Source organism: Jaculus jaculus, chromosome 11, assembly GCF_020740685.1.
Source record: "Jaculus jaculus isolate mJacJac1 chromosome 11, mJacJac1.mat.Y.cur, whole genome shotgun sequence".
Classification (NCBI taxonomy): Eukaryota; Metazoa; Chordata; class Mammalia; order Rodentia; family Dipodidae; genus Jaculus; species Jaculus jaculus.
In genome coordinates this window covers 1,058,138-1,079,024 of record NC_059112.1, presented here as the reverse complement: position 1 = coordinate 1,079,024, position 20,887 = coordinate 1,058,138, and the positions used below count along the sequence as shown (strand labels likewise).

Sequence of the window (20,887 nt, the reverse complement as noted above, 5' to 3'; positions counted from 1 at the left end):
TGTAGAATAATACTTCTCATCAGAAACTTTGCAGCAAAGAGTACATTGAAGTAAAACTGAGTCACACCGTGCTACTCTTTGGCACCGTACTACTCTGGCTGACAGTAAAATGCAACTTACTCTTATCTTTGTGTGTCTTATACTGGGCCAGGTCTTGGAGAAGTTCTTCTGTCATGGCTAGAGGACATCGAGCTGTTATTTCTTTTATGGCATTGATTCTAGAAAAGTAAAACTGAATTAAAAATAAGACTATCTCTCATTAAAAAAGAAAGAATAAAAGGGCAATTTTACATGGTCCAACTTAAGAACATTTCCTAAAGTCATTACAAGCTCAGGTCTTTAACCCTGCAGAATGGTAGACAACATGAGGCGAGAGCCCTGCAGGCCGTTACCCAACAGCCACACCATCATGGTAGCACATGCTGACCAGCACTAGGACACAGGCATCAGATGAGGTCAGATAAGAAAGGTATAACAGCGCTGGAGAGATGGCTTAGTGGTTAAGTGCTTGCCTGTGAAGCCTAAGGATCTCCGTTCAAGGCTCGATTCCCCAGGACCCACGTTAGCCAGATGCACAAGGGGGCACACGCGTCTGGAGTTCGTGTGCACTGGCTGGAAGCCTTGGCGCACCCACTCTCTCTCTGCCTCACTCTCTGTCACTCTCAAATAAATAAATAAAAATGAACACAAAATATTTTTTAAAAAGTCCTTCACACATTTTTTTTTAAAAAGAATAAAGGTATAACATATCATTTACATAAAAGGACTAGACAGTCCTTGAACCAACTCTTACACACATCAGGTGTTTCTGAATTAAAGTACTGATTAAAAGGACAAGTAGCTGACAAATCAAAACACAGAATCTCCTGAGAAGACTGAAATATATATATATATTTTTAAATTATTTATTTATTTATTTATTTGAGAGCGACAGACACAGAGAGAAAGACAGATAGAGGGAGAGAGAGAGAGAATGGGTGCGCCAGGGCTTCCAGCCTCTGCAAACGAACTCCAGACGCGTGCGCCCCCTTGTGCATCTGGCTAACGTGGGACCTGGGGAACCGAGCCTCGAACCGGGGTCCTTAGGCTTCACAGGCAAGCGCTTAACCGCTAAGCCATCTCTCCAGCCCCTGAAATATATTTTAAATGGCTGCTTTAGAGGCCACACCAACAGCTGTAATAATCCATCATTGTACTTAAAAACACCGACTGTACCCAACTGTGTTCTACATACCCTACTGTCATGACTTCCCCAGAGTTCTTGTCGGAAACAAAATTGTTGGCCACAGTCATGAGCAATGACTGAATGATCTACATTGAAACAGAAGAGAGGAATGCAGGTGAAAGAAACATCAGTGTCCCTCAGGATAGCAGATATTAGACACAGCACAAAATCAGTCTTCTGCCTTTAGCTTGAAGTTGGAAATGCAAACTAAAGTTAGAGGTAGAAACACTCACCCTAATTTATTCTTCTGAACTATGCTTGAGGTAAATTTTATTTATTTATTTATTTATTTATATTTTTAATTTTTTTTGAGGTAGGGTCTCATTCCGGCCCAGGGTGACCTGAAATTCACTATGTAGTCTTAGGATGCCTTCAAACTCAGTAAGGTTCACTCCAGGCTGATGTGGAACTCACTTTATAGTCCCAGGCTGGCCTTGAGCAATCCTCCTATGTCTGACCCTCAAGTTGCTGAGATTGAAGGCATGTGCCACATCATTTTTTATTTTTCAGGGCTGGAGAGATGGCTTAGCGGTTAAGCGCTTGCCTGTGAAGCCTAAGGACCCCGGTTCGAGGCTCGCTTCCCCAGGTCCCACGTTAGCCAGATGCACAAGGGGGCGCACGCATCTGGAGTTTGTTTGCAGAGGCTGGAAGCCCTGGCGCGCCCATTCTCAATCTCTCCCTCTATCTGTCTTTCTCTCTGTGTCTGTCACTCTCAAATAAATAAATAAATAATTTTTTTTAAAAAGAGGAATTTTCAGCTTTGAAAAGTAATCATGACATACTTACTATTATTCTGACCTTCCTTAGTCATAACACTTGGGGATAGTAAGATGCAATAGCTTCTGCTGTTGAACTCAATGGGAACCCTCAGCCTGTTCACCTTCTGTGTGTCTCCTCTGCTCACTTAGAAAGGGGGCAGCAGCAAATGACTCCTATCTAACAGTGGCACTGCTTTGTACGTGTGAGGCCCAGAGCAGGTAATAGTTCTCACCTCTGGGGGTACCAGGTGATGTGAGGCCTGTGCAGCGAACAGAAGGATCTTCGTGACTTCTGAAAACACAAGAAACAAGGAAGGTCATACTTTGTCACCCTGCCTCAGTTCTATAGCAACACAGTAAACCTGTACTGCTGTGATGCAACTGCTGCTTACTCTATTTGACAGTCCTTAACCACAACCTGTGCCACGGCTCCTCGTTCAGCCTGAAGTCCCCAACCCCGATCTATGCCACAGCTGCTCACTCTACCTGAAGTCCCCAAACCTGACCTATCTGCACACTCACCCTTTGCCTCTTGTAGGTCTCAGCTCAAATGCTGCCTTATCACAAGGTCTTAGAGCCTGTCCTCATACAACCTACTGTCCTGACTGCTTTTCTCCCCCAATACTTCACCTGGACACATTATATATAGCATGATCTGCATTTCTCTCACATAAGCACTACAAGGGTGAGGGCTTTCTTCAATGCTCATGAACACAAATGGACGTATACACATACATTCTCTTCTGAAGGGGAGCCCAATATATGTAAAGAACAAGATCGCTCAGCCTGGTATAGTGGCTCACATCAGTAACCCTACAACTGAAGAGGCTGAGGTAAGAGGATCACCACAAGTTTGATGTCAGCCTGGGTTACAAAATGAGATCCTGTCTCAAAAAAAAGAAGAGAGGTAAGTCTCCCAAAACACCAAGAACTTTGGTGAAAGAAAGAAGCAAGGCAAATGTGGACCTGCCATTTATTTGGGCATAATCTTGGTTATTTTCTTTATTTCTTCAAAGGATTCATGTAACAATTTGATGCACGGAAGTATGGAAAGAAATTAGTATAATGCTTGGTTCATGTTAGATCCTCAAGAAATGGTAATTGGGCTGGAGAGATGACTTAGCGGTTAAGCGCTTGCCTGTGAAGCCTAAGGACCCCGGTTCGAGGCTCGCTTCCCCAGGTCCCACGTTAGCCAGATGCACAAGGGGGCGCACGCGTCTGGAGTTCGTTTGCAGAGGCTGGAAGCCCTGGTGCGCCCATTCTCTCTCTCCCTCTATCTTTCTCTCTGTGTCTGTCGCTCTCAAATAAATAAATAAATAAAAATTAAAAAAAAAAAGAAATGGTAATTTCTGTTTCAGTTAAAGAAAATCCTGCTTTCATGCTTTTTTTTTTAATCAGAGACGGGGGTGGGGTGGGGGGTGGGGGGGGAGGGAGAATGGGTGCCCTAGGGCCTCTAGCCACTGCAAACGAACTCTAGATGCATGTGCCACCACGTGCATGTGGCTTCATGTGGCTTATGTGGGACCTGGAGAATCGAACCGGGATCCTTTGGCTTTGCAGGCAAATGCCTTATCGACTAAGTCATCTCTCCAGCTTTGCTTTCATGCTTTTTAACTGAGAATGCATATAAGATCAATGAAACCAGTAAGGTAAAATCCCATTATCACACAGTCATAATAAAACATTCAACTTCGACAGTTTTTGTTTGTTTTTTTGAGGTAGGGTCTTGCTCTAGCCTGGGATGATCTGGAATTCACTATGTAGTCTTAGGGTGGCTTTGTACTCACGGTGATCCCCCTACCTCTGCCTCCCGAGTGCTGGGGTTAAAGGCATGTGCCACCACACTTGGCCTTAGGATTTTTTATATTGTGTATATTATAAAGGCTTCTATAGGATATAAAGACATTTATACTATAAAAAGACTTGCCTTGACAAACTAATTTATTGCTGTTTTTTAGCCTGTTTATTATTATTAATGAATAGGACAATTAACTCATGGCTAACTCTAGAAAGAAAATATAAAGGCTTCTCTTCCATTTTGATTTTTGAGACAGGGTCTTGCATACTCCAGAATGGCCTTGAATTCCTGATCCTCCTGCCTAGAGCTCCCATCTTCTTTTTTTCTGTAAAACATACTTAAATCCAGCTGTCTTTGATGGTAGCAGAACAACAGATTAGAGTTACTCCAATGTCTAGACCATCATAGAACAGGCAAATGGGCTAATTACCTCTCTGGTGGGGCTGCAGAAATCTTTGTACAAAGGGATAGAAGTTGAAGAGGAAAAGCTGTGGAGAGAATGTACCAAATTTAGCTTTAATGAAACTTACGCATAAAACTTCATTTTTCCACCAGACAGTTTTATCAGCAAGATAAGCTCACTGGGGACCATTTTTTACTTTTGTCTCAAGAAGCAGTCAGGCCTCAGGCTGGCTCAATATGCTATAGTGACCAAGGAAAGGAACTTTCTTATGCTACTATCTTCCTGTGTGAGGGAGGAGGAAAGCATGTACAGAGTATACTCAGGGAAAGGCAACCAAAAAGTAACACTCTTCTACTTCCGAAGCAAGCATGACCACAGAACTGTCAGGTTGTTCACTGATGGACACACTCAGTGAAGGGGAATAAGAGAAGAAACAGCACTGCAAAGCAAGGGACAGAATACAAGTCTAAAGAACACTGGAAAAGACTTTTTTTTAATCACCCCAAACCCAGTATAGTAAACTTTACTGCCTACTGGTCCACATAACTACTCTGCACTAATACTCTGGAGTCTACTTAGATAAGGTAAAAAAAGGGTCTGGTTATGAAGAAAATGGTGATAAGTAAGCTTCAAGAAGCAAGCTTTGGGACTGGAGAGATGGCTTTAGCAGTTAAGGTGCTTGCCTGTGAAGTCTAAGAACTGATTTTTAACTTTTTTAAATGCTAGGATGTGCTACGGGGAAGTGAAAGGGTGACTCACTATGAAGATGGATGTTCATCTATACTCAAGTTATACGACTCTACTATTTCCATTACACCTTACTTAATCACAAATCAGTTCTGCATTTTTTTTTATTAAGTTCAAATTTAGGTCTGACATGGAATTACTGCACAAATTTAAGATGAACTGACCTACTAATCATATTCTAACACAACAGCCTTTGGGAAAAAACAAGTGCATTCATTAAACTATAGAATGGGTTTTCTTGGGAGAAAAAAGAGCTAGTGCTTTCACTACTGTTTTTGTCCCCCCCCTCCCCCAGGTAGAGTCTCACTCTAGCCCAGGCTGGCCTGGAATTCATTATGTAGTCTTAGGGTAGCTTGGAACTCACAGTGATCCTCTACCTCTGCCTCTAGAGTGCTGGAATTAAAGTTGAGTGCCCCCATGCCCAGCTGCTGTTTTACATTAAAAAAAAAATTGTTTATTTGACTGACGGGGGTAGGGGAGAGAAAGAGGCAGATACAGAATGGGCACACCAGGGCCTCCAGCCACTGCAAATGAACTCCAGATGCATGCGCCACCTTGTGCTTCTGGCTTATGTCGGTCCTAGGGAGTGGAACCTGACCCTTTGGCTTTGCAGGCAAGTGCCTTATCCACTAAGCCATTTCTCCAGCCCATTTTCCATTTTAATATTATGTCTATACTGTTTGAGTTTCAATAAACAAGCCATTTACTTCTCTTATTTCGCTTCTTTTCTGAGGGGGTAGGTACTAAGGATGAAGCCCAAGGCCATGAGCATTCTGAGTTGGCACTTTATCACTGAGTTATGAAATCCTTGAAATCATTTTCTTTTAATTTATAAAAGTTTGTAAAAGCAAATGTTCAATAATTCCCACAGCAATACTAGTCATGAAATTAAACAGATAGGGAATAATTTCAAGGACCATATCTTTATGATCTAAATTTTGGGTTCTCTCTCTTTTCCATGAAGGCAGCTAGCCTAAGAATATGTGAAGTATCTAGTTATACTATATATCCCAAGTAGTAGCTCTCACAATCTACATTTTTTTTGCAATTTAATTTACTTACTTTTAAATATTATTTATTTATTTGAGAGAGAGGCAATAGAGAAAATGAGTGTGGCAGGTCCTTTAGACACTGCTAACAAATTCCAGATGCATATATAACCCTGTGTATCTGGCTTTAGGTGGGCACTGGGAAATCAAGCCTGGGTTCTTTGGCTTTGCAGACAAGCAACTTAACCAACCACTAAGCCATCTCTCTACTTTACCCCATTCCCCCCCCCCCCCCCCCCCCCCCCCCGTGGTAGGGTTTCACTCTAGCTCAGGCTGACCTGAAACACACACAGCAATCCTCCTACCTCTGCTTCCCAAGTGCTGGGATTAAAGGCGTGCACCACTACGCCCTAGCCCCATTTTTTAAAAAATATTTTTATCTGGGCTGGAGAGATGGCTTAGTGGTTAAGGCACTTGTCTGGAAAGCCAAAGGACCCAAGTTCAACTCCCCAGACTCTCGTAAACCAGATCCACAAGGGGGACCACACATCTGGAGTTTGTTTGTAATGGGTGGAAGCCTTGGCGTGCCCATTCTCTCTCTGCCTATTTCTATCTCTCAAATAAATAATACAAATAAATAAAATAATTAAAAAATATTTTTATCTATTTGCAAGCAGAGAGAGAGAGAATGGGAATTGGTGCGCTAGTGCATCTTGCCATTGCAAACAAACTCCAGATGCATGTGCTACTTTGTGTATCGTTTTATACTGGTACTGGGGAATCAAACCCAGACTGTCAACCTTTGCAAACAAGCACCTTTAACTACTGAACCATCTCTCCTGCTCTGCAATCTAATTTATTTTATTTTTATTTATTTGACAGACAAAGAGGGGGAGGGAGAGAGAGAGAATAGATGTGCCAGGGCCTCCAGCCATTGCAAAGGAACTTCAGACACATGTGCTCCCTTGTGCATCTGGCTAATGTGGGTCCTGGAGACTTGAACCTGAGTCCTTTGGCTTTAAAGGCAAATGCCTTAACCCCTAAGCCATCCCTCTGCAATCTAATTTAATATAAAGAAAGAACCAGGGAATTCAGCTTTATAAAATGATTATTTCCTATCAGAAGGATCTGGAAATCAAGACAGTTATGAAATGTTAGGTAAACTGTGAAATGTAGGCAGAATTGATAAAGAATATGTGTTATAATAGCTCAGGAGAATGTAATGTGAAATGAGTAAGATTAAGTAGATAAAGTAGGGCCAGGGACTTAGCTCAGTGGTAGACCACTTGCCTGGCATTTGAAAGACCCCAGCTAGGTTCAATTTATAGCACCAAAACAAACACACAAGAAGTAAACCAGGCATGGTGCCTGGAGTTCAAGGCCTGCCTGTGGCTACAGAGTGAGTTCCTGGTCAACCTGGGCTACAGTGAGTCCCTGCCTTGAAAAAACAACAGCAGGAAAAAATTTAAAAACATAAAATACTTACCTACCAACTAAATATATGTATAAATTAACATCCATACTAACTGGAAAGAGTTAGTATAAAAACAGCTTCTCAGATGGAGATACTGTATCTTTTCCTACTAACTGTATGGGGGAGTACAACTGAGACACTGCTCTCTGTAACAGCTTTCTTGTCACCAAGAAGACTACTTGTAGCATGCCAGGAGAACGGAATGAGTACAGACCTCGTGAATTCCCACCAGTCTGGAGATGAGGTTCATGAGCATCATCTTCACCTCAAACCTCTCCTTAGAGCTCTCCAGCTGCTTCAGAAGCTTTTCTGCAAAGTCTGGGAAGGGGAGGATCAAAGAAGTATACTGTGGTCTCCAGTCAGCACAACGCTGCTTATCAGAAGGCACAGAGAAGACCATGGTTAGACCACGGGTAGAACATGTTCCTTCAGAGGACCCAAAGTTCTCCTGAAGGATTCTCTAGAGTGGCTGTTGAGGGGTGCTCCACCTGCTCATTTTACATAGGGTGGTTGGCAGACCAAAGCAGCTGGGCTACCTGGACCTTCTTAGAAAAGCCGAGTCCTGGGTGCCACCCACACCCTACCAAGTCAGAGCCTGCATTTTAACCAGTTTCAGGTGACTGAAGTTTCAGAAATACAGGCCTAGAGGACTTAGCAAAAGAGGTAGAGACAAAGTTTGGAAGTCATAATTCCAGTACCTTGGGGATCATGAATCAAGTGAATAGCTGAAAAGTTAAACACCTCTGGTTTCTTCTTCTTCTTTTGTTTCTGAAATAGGAGGAGAGGAAAAACATTTACCTTGAATTACAGTGATGATGCCCCTGGAATTTGTGTGGTAATGCCATCTAAGGCCATACCACCCTGAACATGCCTGCTCTCATAAATGTGCTAATGCCCTGAGGCTATTGTTAAAAAAATTTTTTTTTTTAAATCTAAAAACTTTTGAAGGGACTGGATGGATGGTTTAGTTATCAAGGCAGGACCCAGGTTCAGTTCCCCAGTACCCATGTAAGCCAGATGCACAAGGTAACACATGCATCTGGAGTTTGTTTGCAATGGCCAGAGACCCTAGTGTGCCTATTCTTTTTCTCTCTCTCTAGTAAATAAAAAGCAATCTTTCAACTGGCAGAAGTTGAGGCTAAATTTAAACCTTGGAAATGGTTCGGCTATTAGCACCTGAGAGGTTTAAAGGAATTTGAAAATGAGAGTACTGGGAAACACGTAGGGACCAAATTCATGAATTTTGGAATTATAAAATACCAACCTTGTTTTCATTCCTGTCCTAAAAATGCATGTCTAGCAAAGATACCTTAATACAAACCACTATGATCAAAACAACTGAAAAGTGAATTGAATTAATTTGTTCACATCAATTTTTAGTAGAGCTGAATTATCTATTCATCTAAATTATTGGTGCTTACAAATTCATCTCACACATTTCTAATGCTCTAAAAATTGCTCCATCTTGAATTCAAAGTCTTACTAGTGCTGGCTAAAAGAAAAATCAAAGCAACACACATGGGCTGGAGAGATGGCTTAGCATAAGGCACTTGCCAGCAAAGTCAAAGAAACTAGGTTCGATTCCCCAATACCCACATAAAACCAGATGCATGAGGTAGCACATGTATCTGCAGTTCATCTGCAGTTGCTAAAGTCTGTGCCATACCCATTCTCTCTCTTTCCCCTCTCTTTCTATGTGCTTCTCTCTCTCTCTCTCAAATAAATAAATAAGATAAAATAAATCTTTAGGAAAAGAAAGCACACATGCTGGAAGTCCTAACATTACTACTTTGTTTTCCCAGGAACAAATCTCACCTTGAGCACTTTCATTGCCTTTTCCAACTTCTTCTTGTTTTTGGAGCTCTTCTTCCCGGTAGCATACTGCACTAGCAGGTCTCTGGCTGTGAGTCCTTCATCCTGAAGAATATGCTACTTTGTTAACACTGTAATAAGGAAATCTGCACAGAAGCAGTGCATACCACTTCAACTCCTTCCTGGTTCTTATGTTCCTTACTCACTCCCATTAGTGAAGATGACTTTCAAAATCAAGAAAAACATGCACATGTGTGTGTGAAATCAGGCACTCACAAAGATGTGTGCGTGCATATGTGTGTGTGTGTGTGTGTGTGTGTGTGTGAGTGTGTGAGTGAGAGAGAGAGAGAGAGAGAGAGAGAGAGAGAGATATCAGGCACACAGAGTTTTTCTCTGAAGTGTTGATTTTCATGCTTGAATTTAGCATTTCTTTTTCATTTCAGTATGATATACAGAAGAAAACTGTATAAATGGGAGATACTCAAGATATATCATACATTCGTATTCTGAAATAGGTGGCAGTAATTACAGTAATTAAGATATAAATAAACTGGTAGATTTGGATATACTGATACAAAGCACAATGCATAATGTCCATGCTATACATATAGTTTTTTTTTTTTGGAGGTAGAGTTTCACTCTAGTCCAGGCTGACTTGGAATTCACTATGTAGTCTCAAGGAGGCCTCAAACTCATGGTGCTCCTACCTCTGCCTCCCTAGTGCTGGGATTAAAGGAATGTATCACCATGCCCAGCTTTATATATGGCTTTAAAAAGATTACTACATGTAAGATTTTATGTGCACATATCCATATATAAATGCACTGGAAATGAAATGGACAATATGAGGGGAAGAAGCTGAAAGGCAGGAATACACAAGGCCAAGAAACTTTTCAGTTCATCTTTAATAAATTAAATTATAATGAGCTTGTATTGTATACACTGTTTGAAGATGTTATATTCCAAACCTAAGTTACCAACATGCTAAAATGGGGAGGGTTTCCCTGCCCTGTTGAGGTAGTTTTACTCTAGCTCAGGCTGACCTGGAATTCACTATGTAGTCTCAGGGTTGCCTCGAACTCACAGAGATCCTGCAATCTCTGCATCCAGAGTGCTGGTATTAAAGGTATGCACCACCATACCTGTCCAGATGCATGTGTCACTTTGTCCATCTGGCTTTATATGGGTATTGGCATATCAAACTCGAGTCATTAGGCTCTGTGGGCAAATGCCTTAACTGCTGAGCCATCTCTCCAGCCCAGGAGGGCTTTACTCAATGTTTAAAGTGTTTGCAGGCTTGTACGTATGTGGACATATGTAAATGTTCAGGTGTGTGTGGAGGCCAGAGGACAACTTCAGGTCATTCCTCAGGGCTCATCTGTACTTTTTTATACAGGGTCTTTCATTGGCCTGCAGTTTACCAATCTGGCTAGATTGACTAACCAGTGAGCTCCAGGGATCCTCCTGTCTCTAACTTCCTAGTACTAGGATTTCATGTGCTCACCCCCAAGTTTTTTTTTTTTTTAAAACACACACACACAAACAAAGAAATAAGGGTTGGAACCAGGTGTGGTGGTGCATGCCTTTAATTCCAGCACTCAGAGGTTGGAGGATCACCATGAGTTTAAGGCCACCCTGAGACTACAGAGTTAATTCCAGGTCAGCCTGGACCAGAGTGAGACCCTACTTTGGGGGTGGGGGGAGGGGGAGAGAACAAAAGGGTTGGTACTAGAGATTAAACTCAGGTCTTCCTGCTTGTAAGACAGGTGCTTTATCCATTGAGCTATCTCCCTTAAGACTCTCCCTTGAATTTTATCACACCACAAATTGCGACTTTCCCTTTTAAAGATGCTCTGTGACCTTTCACGATGTTGCCATTACCTCAGAAGTATGCTGGCAGCAATTTTCCTCCTAAACTTAATAGCTTCAGAACCAAAAGCAAGGTTGAATGAATCTATTTTTTAACCAATTTGCCTAGAAGATCCAAGCAATAAACTCTTAAATGCAACAAAATCCTAACATACAAAACTCAAAGGACATGTGACATGTAAGTTTCCTTTTAACTCAAACAACTAAAGGTTTTCCAACACTCAGAGTGCTCATAAAGCGAGGATGTGCAAACCTACATGGATCTACGATTAAGCTAACCTCAGATTCTGAGTCGCTGTTTTGTTTCTCATCTTCATCTTTCCCAAGGAAGAACGTCAAAGCAGCAACCAATATCTAGAGGCCAACCAGAAAATATACACTCAAGCCAGCTTACAAATACTTCGTATTCTTCATACATGCATACTAACTAGTCACTGCAGAAACAAAGTCAGAGAGAGTAGGGTATTTACTCTTTTTTCATAATCTAAAATCTTTTCATAATGTTATTTGCTCCACAAATAGGTAACTTTAAGACATCTTTAATTAGGACCTGGGACATAGCTCAGAGGTAAAGCACATGCTCAGCAGTCAGCTTCATTACCCCGGGTTCAAGGCCTAGCACCACCAAATCAATCAATCAATCGATACACAGATAGACTAATCTACAGAAAAACTTCCAGGCTCCAGTTTTCTGTCAGGCAGACTGTCAAGAAAGCATCACTAAATCTAAACTGGGATGATTCACTTCACTTCTTCCTCACACTATCCCCCCACCCCCGCCTGCCCACCGCCTCCCACAGAAGCATTACCCTGAGACAGTGCTTCCACCCTGCCCTGTAGATGCCCACCTTCGTGACCTTGGAGAAACACGCAGTTGTGATAACATTGACAGTTTTGGCATCATTCCTGGGGGGAGGGGAGGAAATGAGTGTTTTGAAGTACATTTTCACACTACTGTATTTCAAAGCACAAAAATTGGCACAAAATAAACAATAAATACTTCTGGCAGCACCTGACCCAGCTAGATTGCATATCATTTTTTAAAAGAAATTTTTTGGTTTCTCCTACTGTTCTGTTGTAATGACTATTTCTTTCTTAGTAAAAATTAAGGGCTGGAGAGATGGTTTAGTGGTTAAGCACTTGCCTGTGAAACCTAAGGACCCTGGTTTGAAGCTCGATTCCCCAGGATCTACATAAGACAGATGCACAAGGTGGCACATGCATCTGAAGTTCGTTTGCAGTGGCTGGAGGCCCTGGCGTGCCCATTCTCTATCTATCTGCCTCTTTTCACTCTCTATTGCTCTTAAATTAAAAAAAAAAAATATATATATATATATATATAAAAACAAAACAAACCCCTCAAGTCAGTAGGAAAACACAATAGACAAAGCCAGGTGCATGACTATAATCTTATAATCCCAGCATTCATGAGGCTCAGGCAAGACAATTTTAGGTTTAAAGTTAGCCTGGGCTCTATAATAGGCCCCTTGAGTTAAGGAACAGTACCCACAAAACCAAGTGTATGAAATGTGGTATTTTTACATACACAACATGAACTGATTCAAGAGTGGCAGGTTTGTTTTCAGTTGTTCTGAAGTTAGATATTCAAGAAATGGTTGTCATTCAGATTGCCTCTGTATTTTTAATTCCAACCAAATTCTATGAGATATTTATTAAAGAGTGTAAGTCTGTGCTAATTACAAATGAAAACAGTCTACTTCTCATGAGAAGAGTGCAGGGGTCTATTACCAGATGTTTCTTCTATAGAGTTCAATCATCACATCCAGGGACATCTTAGCTGCAGTTGCGTTGCTGTCTCTCAACATGGTATACATGAAGTTCTGTAAAACCTACAGAACCAGAGAGAAGGCTTAACACTGACCGCAGAATCTGTGTGCAATGTGGACAACAAAAGCAGACTTACTGTGTTCACTTTGTTGTTCTTGTGCTTTGAATTTATATTCTTGATATCAGTTACAATATGTGTGTACAAAGTCTGAGGAAAGAAAAAAAAAAAGCATATACATTAAATCTAACCACTATGTCTGACCTTGCTATGTTTAGAGGAAAGTACAAATGCACAGGATGACTTACCTTTTCCTAATTTTCATTCTATCATAAAGGGACCCAAAACAAACAAAAGAAAACAAAAATAGCTAAAAGGCAAAGTTATCCTTAAGAGGCTCAATATGCAGTTATCACATGACTGAACAAGTCCAAACAGAAATGAAAACCCATTTCCATATTTGTATTCACACATTCATAATAGCTCAAGAACTGAAATAACCCAAATGTCCATTTACTGATGAATGGGTAAACAAATGGAATACTTGTCAACAAAAAGATGACGACTACTAAAGAACATATACTACACAACTCCACTAAAATGAAGTATCTAGAATAGGTAACTGAAAAGCTAAAGACAGTTTGGTGATTAGTTAAGGCTGGAAGAAACAGGAACAGACTCAGTGCTCACTGAAATGGGATTTTAAGAAGTGGTTAAGTGTTCTAAAATTTATATTCATGACAGCTGTATAATTCTGAAACCAGTGGCCAGATGTGCTGGTGGACACCAGCTGGAGTTACATATCAAGTTCAAGGTCAGCCTGAGATATAAAGTGAGAACCTGTCTGTAAAAAGTGAAAGAAGTGCAGTTCGTTGATTAAGAACTTGTCTGGCATTTTCAAGGCACTGGTTTCAATTGCTAGCACTGCAAAAAGCAAACAAAAAAACCTAAAAAAATTAATTAATAAACTATCTACAAATGATAACTCAATAGCTTTTTTGTTGTTTTTTGTTTTATTTTGTGAGGTAGGATCTCTCTCTAGCCTAGGCTGACCTGGAATCTACTATGAAGTCTCAGGGTGGCCTCAAACTCACAGCAACTCTCCCACTTCTACTTCTTGAGTGATGAGAATAAAGGTGTGAGCAACCACACCCGCTGCAATAGATATTTTTTTTAAAGGAACATTGTTTCACTTACCAAATATCTAACCCAATACAATTCTGTCTTTTTTTTTTTTCTGAGATCTGCCTCATAGACTTTTAGCCTTTGGTCTTATGTCAGTAAATACAAAGTCATGGGAAAATGTTAATAACAGTAACAACAAAAGTTAATTTTTACTGGCTGGGGTTGGTTATAGCTATGGGTGTCCACACCCTGACCTAGCCAGGAATATAGTACAGTCATAAAGAGCTTTGGTTCTGGAGCCAAGCCACCTGGATCTGTATTCCAGTCCTCAAGAACTATCTCACTGTAGGTGCGCTGCGCGCCCTCCAGCCGCTACACGCTGCTCTTCTCGCACGGCAACGCCGTGGACCTGGGCCAGACGTGCAGCTTCTACATCAGCCTGGGCTTGCGCATCAACTGCAACATCTTCTCCTACGACTACTCGGGCTATGGTGTGAGCTCCGGAAAGCCCTCCGAGAAGAACCTCTACGCCGACATCGACGCTGTGTGGCAGGCGCTGTGCACCTGGTATGGTGTGAATCCTGAGAACATTATCCTCTACGGGCAGAGCATCGGCACTGTCCCCACCGTGGACCTGGCGTTGTGGTACGAGTGCGCAGCTGTCATCCTCCATTCTCCTCTGATGTCCGGTTTGCATGTGGCTTTCCCAGATACCAGGAAAACATACTGCTTTGATGCTTTCCCCAGCATTGACAAGATATCAAAAGTCACCTCTCCTGTGTTGGTTATTCATGGTACAGAGGTTGAGGTCATCGACTTCTCTCATGGCCTGGCAATGTATGAGCGCTGTCCCCGAGCAATGGAGCCCCTCTGGGTTGAGGGTGCTAGGCACAATGACATAGAGCTCTATGCACAGTACTTGGAAAGACTAAAACAGTTCATATCTCACGAGCTTCCCAACTCCTGAAGAAGCGGCCAACCTTACCTCATTTACTGTGAATGGAGGAGTCCTTGTTTGCACACTCTTTAACTGGATGATATCTATACTGGCTGGAGAACATGGAGAAGGGCCCAACCCTTGGGGTATTCTCCTTAAAGAGCTAACAAAATCTCAGTCTTTTTGTACCTAATTCCCACCTCCTGTTAGGCCGAACAGCCGAACTATGGGGACTGTGTCCCAATGCTGTAGACTAAAGTCTGTTTCTTGCCCTCACCACCACCTCTTGTTGACTGACACAGGACTCAGCCCTCCACCCATGTGCAATGCCCTCTGCCTCCTGGCTCATCCATTCATGGAGCCGTGATAGTATAACTGGAAAACTGTTGTAAAAATGCCTTCATTAATTTTTGTTAACATGCTGATCTTTCCCCACACAAACAAGTTGGAGAGTAATTTTCTGGAACTATTAAAAACAGCTTCATCAACTGCAACCATATAAATATAACTGGAATGTTCTTAACAGGAAACTGGAGTTTTTTTAAAGTGTAATTTATTACTAGCCAACAGTTTTAATATTTTGATTGTCTGGTTGGTCGAACAGCCTGGCTGACTTCCCTCTGTAAAGTCCTTCCTGTCGGCTTTTTTAAAGTCCTGTACATATTTGCAATGACATTGTGCATAGATTCTTAATGGTAGTTTTCTTTTGTCAGGCTACAACAACAGATTTCAAAATTCCTTGTTCGTATTGTAAATGATTGAATACATTTTGTTAATATGTTTTGTTATTAAAATTTTTATAACATTTCCAAGACAAAAATTCCAAGTTTATGCTTTGAAGAACTTAGGTAATTAAAATTTCCCTAAACTACTCTTTTTAGTTTAGGAGTTATTTGGGTTTTGACACTGGAGTTGTGCCAAATAAGCGGCAGAAATGTACGATGCTTAAAATTGATACACTACTTGTATTGGTTGGGTACTGGGTTTGGGGTCCTTTGGTCTGATTTTAGTTTAGTTTCTTTTCTTTCAAATTTAAAAGCCTTAAATGTACTGTAAGCCTCAGACTGTTGTACAACTGGGTTGCATTGGTTGCCAGTTTGTGTGCTGTTGCCTGGATGCGGCAGTGGTTGGTAATGGAATAAAGGATGCATGGATCAGGAAAAAAAAAAAAAAAAAGAACTATTTCACTGTAGCTCAGCCTATTTATCCGAAAAGTAAGAATGGTAATGATAAGATTAACTATTCCAATCTCAGGTCTCTGTGAATAAACACATGCACAAAAGCTCTGAGAGTGCCTGGCCCAAAGTACGAAGTCAGTAAATGTCCATCATTAACACTGTATTGTATGCAAGCAAGAGTTGACTTTTCTTCCTATTGAAGTTATTCTTGGGCTAGATAGAAGCTCAGTGAGTAAAGTGCTTGCTGTACAAGAACAAGGACAAAAGCCGGACATGGTGGTACATACCTGTAATCCCAGCCCTGCAGAGAAAGAAGAATCCGGGGCTTGTTGGCTAGTTTATCTAGCCAAATCAGGGAGTTCTAGGCTCAGAAAGTGTTTCAGCATATAAATAAACAAACTTATAAAAATAAGGGGGAAGTGTGATTGAGGAAGACACTACACATGTGCACACACATAAATGAACATATGCACACCTCACAGACCTAAAACTAGTTCTTAAATACCGTGGACTCTAAGTCTGTGAGCTCTACTTTGAGACACAGGGAAACGATCTGTTCTTTACCTTCCTTAGAAGCTTGTCGTGGCAACGCAGAAGCTCAAAGAACAGCTCCAGCAAGCATGATGGGTTGATAAGATTCTTGTTTCGTAGTAAGATCAAAGCCTTGCAAAATGTCTTAGGAAGAAGCAGAAGACAGACTGTAAGTGGAGGTAATGTGAAGCAGACGAAAAACGGAGCACATACGTCCTAAGCAGCTTGTTTTCTTCTAGTGAGGCACTGGTCTAGGCATCAGTCTCTGTGCTGCGCTGGGCGTTGGGGCACAGAACTATTATCCCAGTACTCAGGACCTGAGGCAGGAGGACAGGGAGTTTGAATCCAGACTAGGCTACATAACAGAGAGCTCACACTTGGGGAGCAGATAAGGAGATCTAGGTATACATAATTGTTTCTGGTAAGTGTTATGAAGGAAGTGTAACAAGGTGATAAGATTGGTAATTCATAATGAGGCACTACTCATAGGAGCAATGCCTCTCTGGAGTGTTTTCACAAGACAAAACCATTATGATTAATTAATCCACAAGGAAAAGACAGGTGGGGTAGCAATAACCCAAGACCCTAAATTGGAATTGTCCATGTGAGGTTGTGACCTTACAGGGCAGAGAAAGGCAGTGTCAGTCCTTGGCTGGAGCCCAACAGTCCAATCTCAGAGAAGAACCACCTGCAACACAGCTAGCCCCACTGAGAGTGAGGAGCTGCGCGCTGTGGATCAAGTGACCAGCTGGGAGGGCAAGCTCCAAGATACCAGGATTCCCATTTACGAAGGGACCATTAGCAGCAGGTGGGGGGAATGGCACAGGGGATTCCTAACAGAACCAAAAGTCAACCAATGAATGTGCAAACTACTGTTTAATGGATAGGTTTATTGCTTTAAGTATCACAAAATCCACAAGGCGTAACCAGAAGATGCTAGTAGGGTTCAAATGCCAGTAGGGTTTATATGCCAGAAAAACACAAAGACCAGAGAGGAGAGCAGCAGAAAAGAAAATATCAGAATCACAACTAAGAACTGACGAATCCATAATAAATGACTTTAGGGCTGTGTGGAAGAGTGCTTATCTAGCATGTACAAGGTCCAGTGCCACCAAAAAGGTGAAATGTTATTGCAAGTGTAAGTAAGAAGTAGGATTTTAAAAAATTTTTCTGATTTTTATAATTCTGTAATAGGATTAATTTTTTAAATTAGTTATGTACACAGTGTGTATAGTCATGTTGGTATCACTGTTAGCCTCCTCCCTGTCTTCCCCGCTCTGCAGGTATCCTCCTTGTTGGGGAATATGGGTAGTGCATTGTGGGGCTAGCCATCAGTTATGGGTAAGAGCCAATATCTCTGTGGATTTTATTTATTTATTTATTTATTTATTTTGGTTTTTTGAGGTAGGTTCTCTCTCTAGCCCAGGCTGGAATTCACTATGTAGTCTCAGGCTGGCCTCAAACTCATGGCAATCCCCTTACCTCTGCCTCCCAGGATTAAAGGCAAGTGCTGCCACGCCTGGCCCAGAAGTAAGAATTTTAAGGAAGAGGTATCCATGGGTAGGGTGGGTTATGCCTGTAATTCCAATACTTGGGAGGTAGAAGCGGGAGGCTTGGGAGGTTCAAGCTAAGCCTTGTCAACACAGCAAGTTCAAGGTCAAACTGGCTACATAAAGACTCTTTCAAATAAAAACAAACATGTAAACATAGCAAGAAGATGTCTGGTTGAGAAGTTCTTAGACAGATTATTAAACACACACAATACAATTTACTGATCTAAACACTCCTACCATTCGGAGATCTGGATCCAAAACAGTGTGATTGTAGGAGAGAAGATCTTTCAGCTCTTGAGGGAAGTTACTTAGATGATCTGGGTAGCAGTGACCAATCTATAAGAAAGCAAAGGTTCTTCTAAAGTTGTGCTCTCCCTTAAATCCATATACAGAGTTAGATGTTCTGTAAAAGCTGTTTCATGGAGGCAGGCTGTTTTGTATTATTTTTTTCTCCACAACTGAATTTATTTTACCATTTACTATTTTTATTTTTAAAGTGACAAAATTAAGAATATGCTTGTATAACAAATTTGGCAAAATCATAGATGACTTAAACATCTATTTCTTCTTCTTTTTGTTTGTTTTTTGAAGGTCTCACTGTTTCAAAAAATCTGCCCAGGCTGATCTAGAATGTACTCTGTAGCCTGTAGCCCAGGCTGGCTTTGAACTCACAGCAATCCTCTTACCTCAGCCTCTCATCATGCCCAACTGTAGTATCAATGATTTTATTCTGTGATAAGATCTGGCAAAATCCTGTTACACATTTTACGATGAAAATAAAAATCTACAAAGGGGAAAGCTTTAGAAAACTAAGTTTCCTTTCCAGTGTGGGGTATTATTTAAAAATACTTTGCAAATTGTGTGATACTGACCTTTGCTTTATTCAGAAATTATTTTCTTACCTGTGCCATAAACATCACCAGCTCTGTCAGTTCTTTGCTGGGTTTATTAGGTTGCAACTTGAAAATTTCCACATTGGATTTATAGTGATTATACTGCTGGAGAAACTGGAGAAAAATAAAATTTGAGTTTATCACATTCTATTACTTGATCATCAGTACAGAATGAAAAATGAATACAACTCATTAACAGTGGTGAGGAGAAAAAGACACAACTAAGAATATACAAATGATCTGTGTGTGTGGGGGGGGCTAGGGGTTGCACTAAAAACCACCTACATACTAGACAAACACTCTGACTAAGCTACATCCCTAGTTTTTAAAATATTTCCTTTTGGGGCTGGAGAGATGGCTTAGTGGTTAAGCGCTTGCCTGTGAAGCCTAAGGACCCCGGTTTGAGGTTCAAGTCCACAGGACCCACGTAAGCCAGATACACCAGGGGGTGCATGCATCTGGAGTTCATTTGCAGTGGCTGGAGGGCCTGTCGTGCCCATTCTCTCTCTACATATGCCTCTTTCTGTCTCTCTGTCGCTCTCAAATAAATGAATAATAGTAAACAAAAAATTATTTTAAAAATACTTTCTTTTCTTTGTTCTTCCAAATGAGTTTTGAAAAACAAATCTATGTCCATCATGGATAATCTAATGACCTCTGCTTAGAATTAACGCAAATTTAAGCAGTGTAATGGCAACAATAGCTTCAAGGGCCTGGAGAGATAGCTTAGCGGTTAAGGACTAGCCTGTGAAGCCTAAGAGTTCGAATACTGGCTTAACTAAATGTTAAGCTTCTGACTGACTGTCCCTCGTACTTGAGAACACCCCGCTTCTTCCAGGCATCATTAGGACACGGGAGCGGACATGGGCGGAAAACATTAAGAGATTCATCAGGTGTTATGTCAGGGTGGGAGTTTCCGCAGAGGCCGACGGCAGGCTGGCAAGGCAGATCCGCGCTGGCGGGGTCCACACAAGGCGCACCACCCCGACCGCAGCACGTTTTCCAGCGCTGGAAAAGGAAGGGACGTTCCTCCCCAGATTCGTCCCTCCCCCCCGCCAGCCGCCCGTCCTCCCGTCCTCCCGTCCCCCCGGGAGCCCGGGCAGGGCCTGACAGCAGCCCGCCCCCGCCGTAGCCCCGCCCCGCCCCGGCGTCCGCCGCGCCCGGCTCCCACCTCCTCGATGTAGGCCGGCGGGTCCCGCTTGATCAGATTCTGTAACTGCGGCAGGTTGCTGGGCAGCTTGTTGTTGTTCCTGCTGGACATGGCGGCCGCGGACGGGCTCCCCGAGAGCACTTCTGAGAGCTCCAGCCGCGGCCAGACCACTCACACCCAGCAGCCGCGAGCACTCGCGTTCCGCGTGAAACCGGAAGAAGCACGCGGAGCACGCGTTAGGCCGCACCTCCCTGACGTTTAAGGAGGGCTACGGGAAGCTCGTAAGATCAAACTTGGTCGCACTGCTTTGTAGGCTTTTGAATGCTATCGCCCCTGCGGTGCAGCAACGTTACTACCACTATTACCAAGAACCGAACCGATTTTTTTTCTTGTACATGACAGATCACAGTTTTACTATTTCAACACACTCTTAAGACGCAAAGAAATGATGATTCATTATTTATTTTAGTACTGCAGCCCTAAGCCGGGGATGGTGGCGCACGCCTTTAATCCCAGCACTCAGGAGTCAGAGGTAGGAGGGTCGCCGTGAGTTCGAGGCCACCCTGAAACTACATAGTGACTTCCAGGTCAGCCTGGGCTACAGCGAGTCCCTACGTCGAAAAACCAAAAAACAAAATAAAACAAAACAAAAACAAAAA

The 20,887-nt window shown here is 42.1% G+C and overlaps 2 protein-coding genes across 3 annotated transcripts in view; one reads left to right on the top strand and one right to left on the bottom strand.

Annotated features, from left to right (window-relative positions):
* Positions 1–20,441, bottom strand: part of Sdad1 (SDA1 domain containing 1) — a 29,727-nt gene extending 9,286 nt beyond the window's left edge. The window contains exons 1-15 of one of the 2 annotated variants that reach the window (XM_045161474.1): positions 20,250–20,441; positions 19,088–19,192; positions 18,423–18,521; positions 16,666–16,776; positions 13,000–13,071; positions 12,825–12,925; positions 11,924–11,981; positions 11,355–11,429; positions 9,210–9,311; positions 8,093–8,162; positions 7,609–7,712; positions 4,212–4,269; positions 2,217–2,275; positions 1,235–1,311; positions 121–218 (exon numbers count right to left, since the gene is read on the bottom strand). In XM_045161474.1, coding sequence (XP_045017409.1) covers positions 121–218; positions 1,235–1,311; positions 2,217–2,275; positions 4,212–4,269; positions 7,609–7,712; positions 8,093–8,162; positions 9,210–9,311; positions 11,355–11,429; positions 11,924–11,981; positions 12,825–12,925; positions 13,000–13,071; positions 16,666–16,776; positions 18,423–18,521; positions 19,088–19,192; positions 20,250–20,339 — 1,279 coding nt within the window. In that variant the 5' untranslated portion in view covers positions 20,340–20,441. Of the gene's footprint in view, positions 1–120; positions 219–1,234; positions 1,312–2,216; positions 2,276–4,211; positions 4,270–7,608; positions 7,713–8,092; positions 8,163–9,209; positions 9,312–11,354; positions 11,430–11,923; positions 11,982–12,824; positions 12,926–12,999; positions 13,072–16,665; positions 16,777–18,422; positions 18,522–19,087; positions 19,193–19,892; positions 20,092–20,249 lie in introns of those variants that run through there. The other variant, XM_045161475.1, reaches the window with a different exon arrangement.
* LOC105944518 (alpha/beta hydrolase domain-containing protein 17C-like) lies at positions 14,164–15,461 on the top strand. Its single transcript, XM_045130134.1, has 2 exons — positions 14,164–14,175; positions 14,336–15,461. Exons 1-2 carry the CDS (start codon positions 14,164–14,166, stop codon positions 14,951–14,953), a joined length of 630 nt encoding a protein of 209 aa, XP_044986069.1. The 3' UTR covers positions 14,954–15,461.
* Positions 20,442–20,887: the final 446 nt, after the last annotated feature.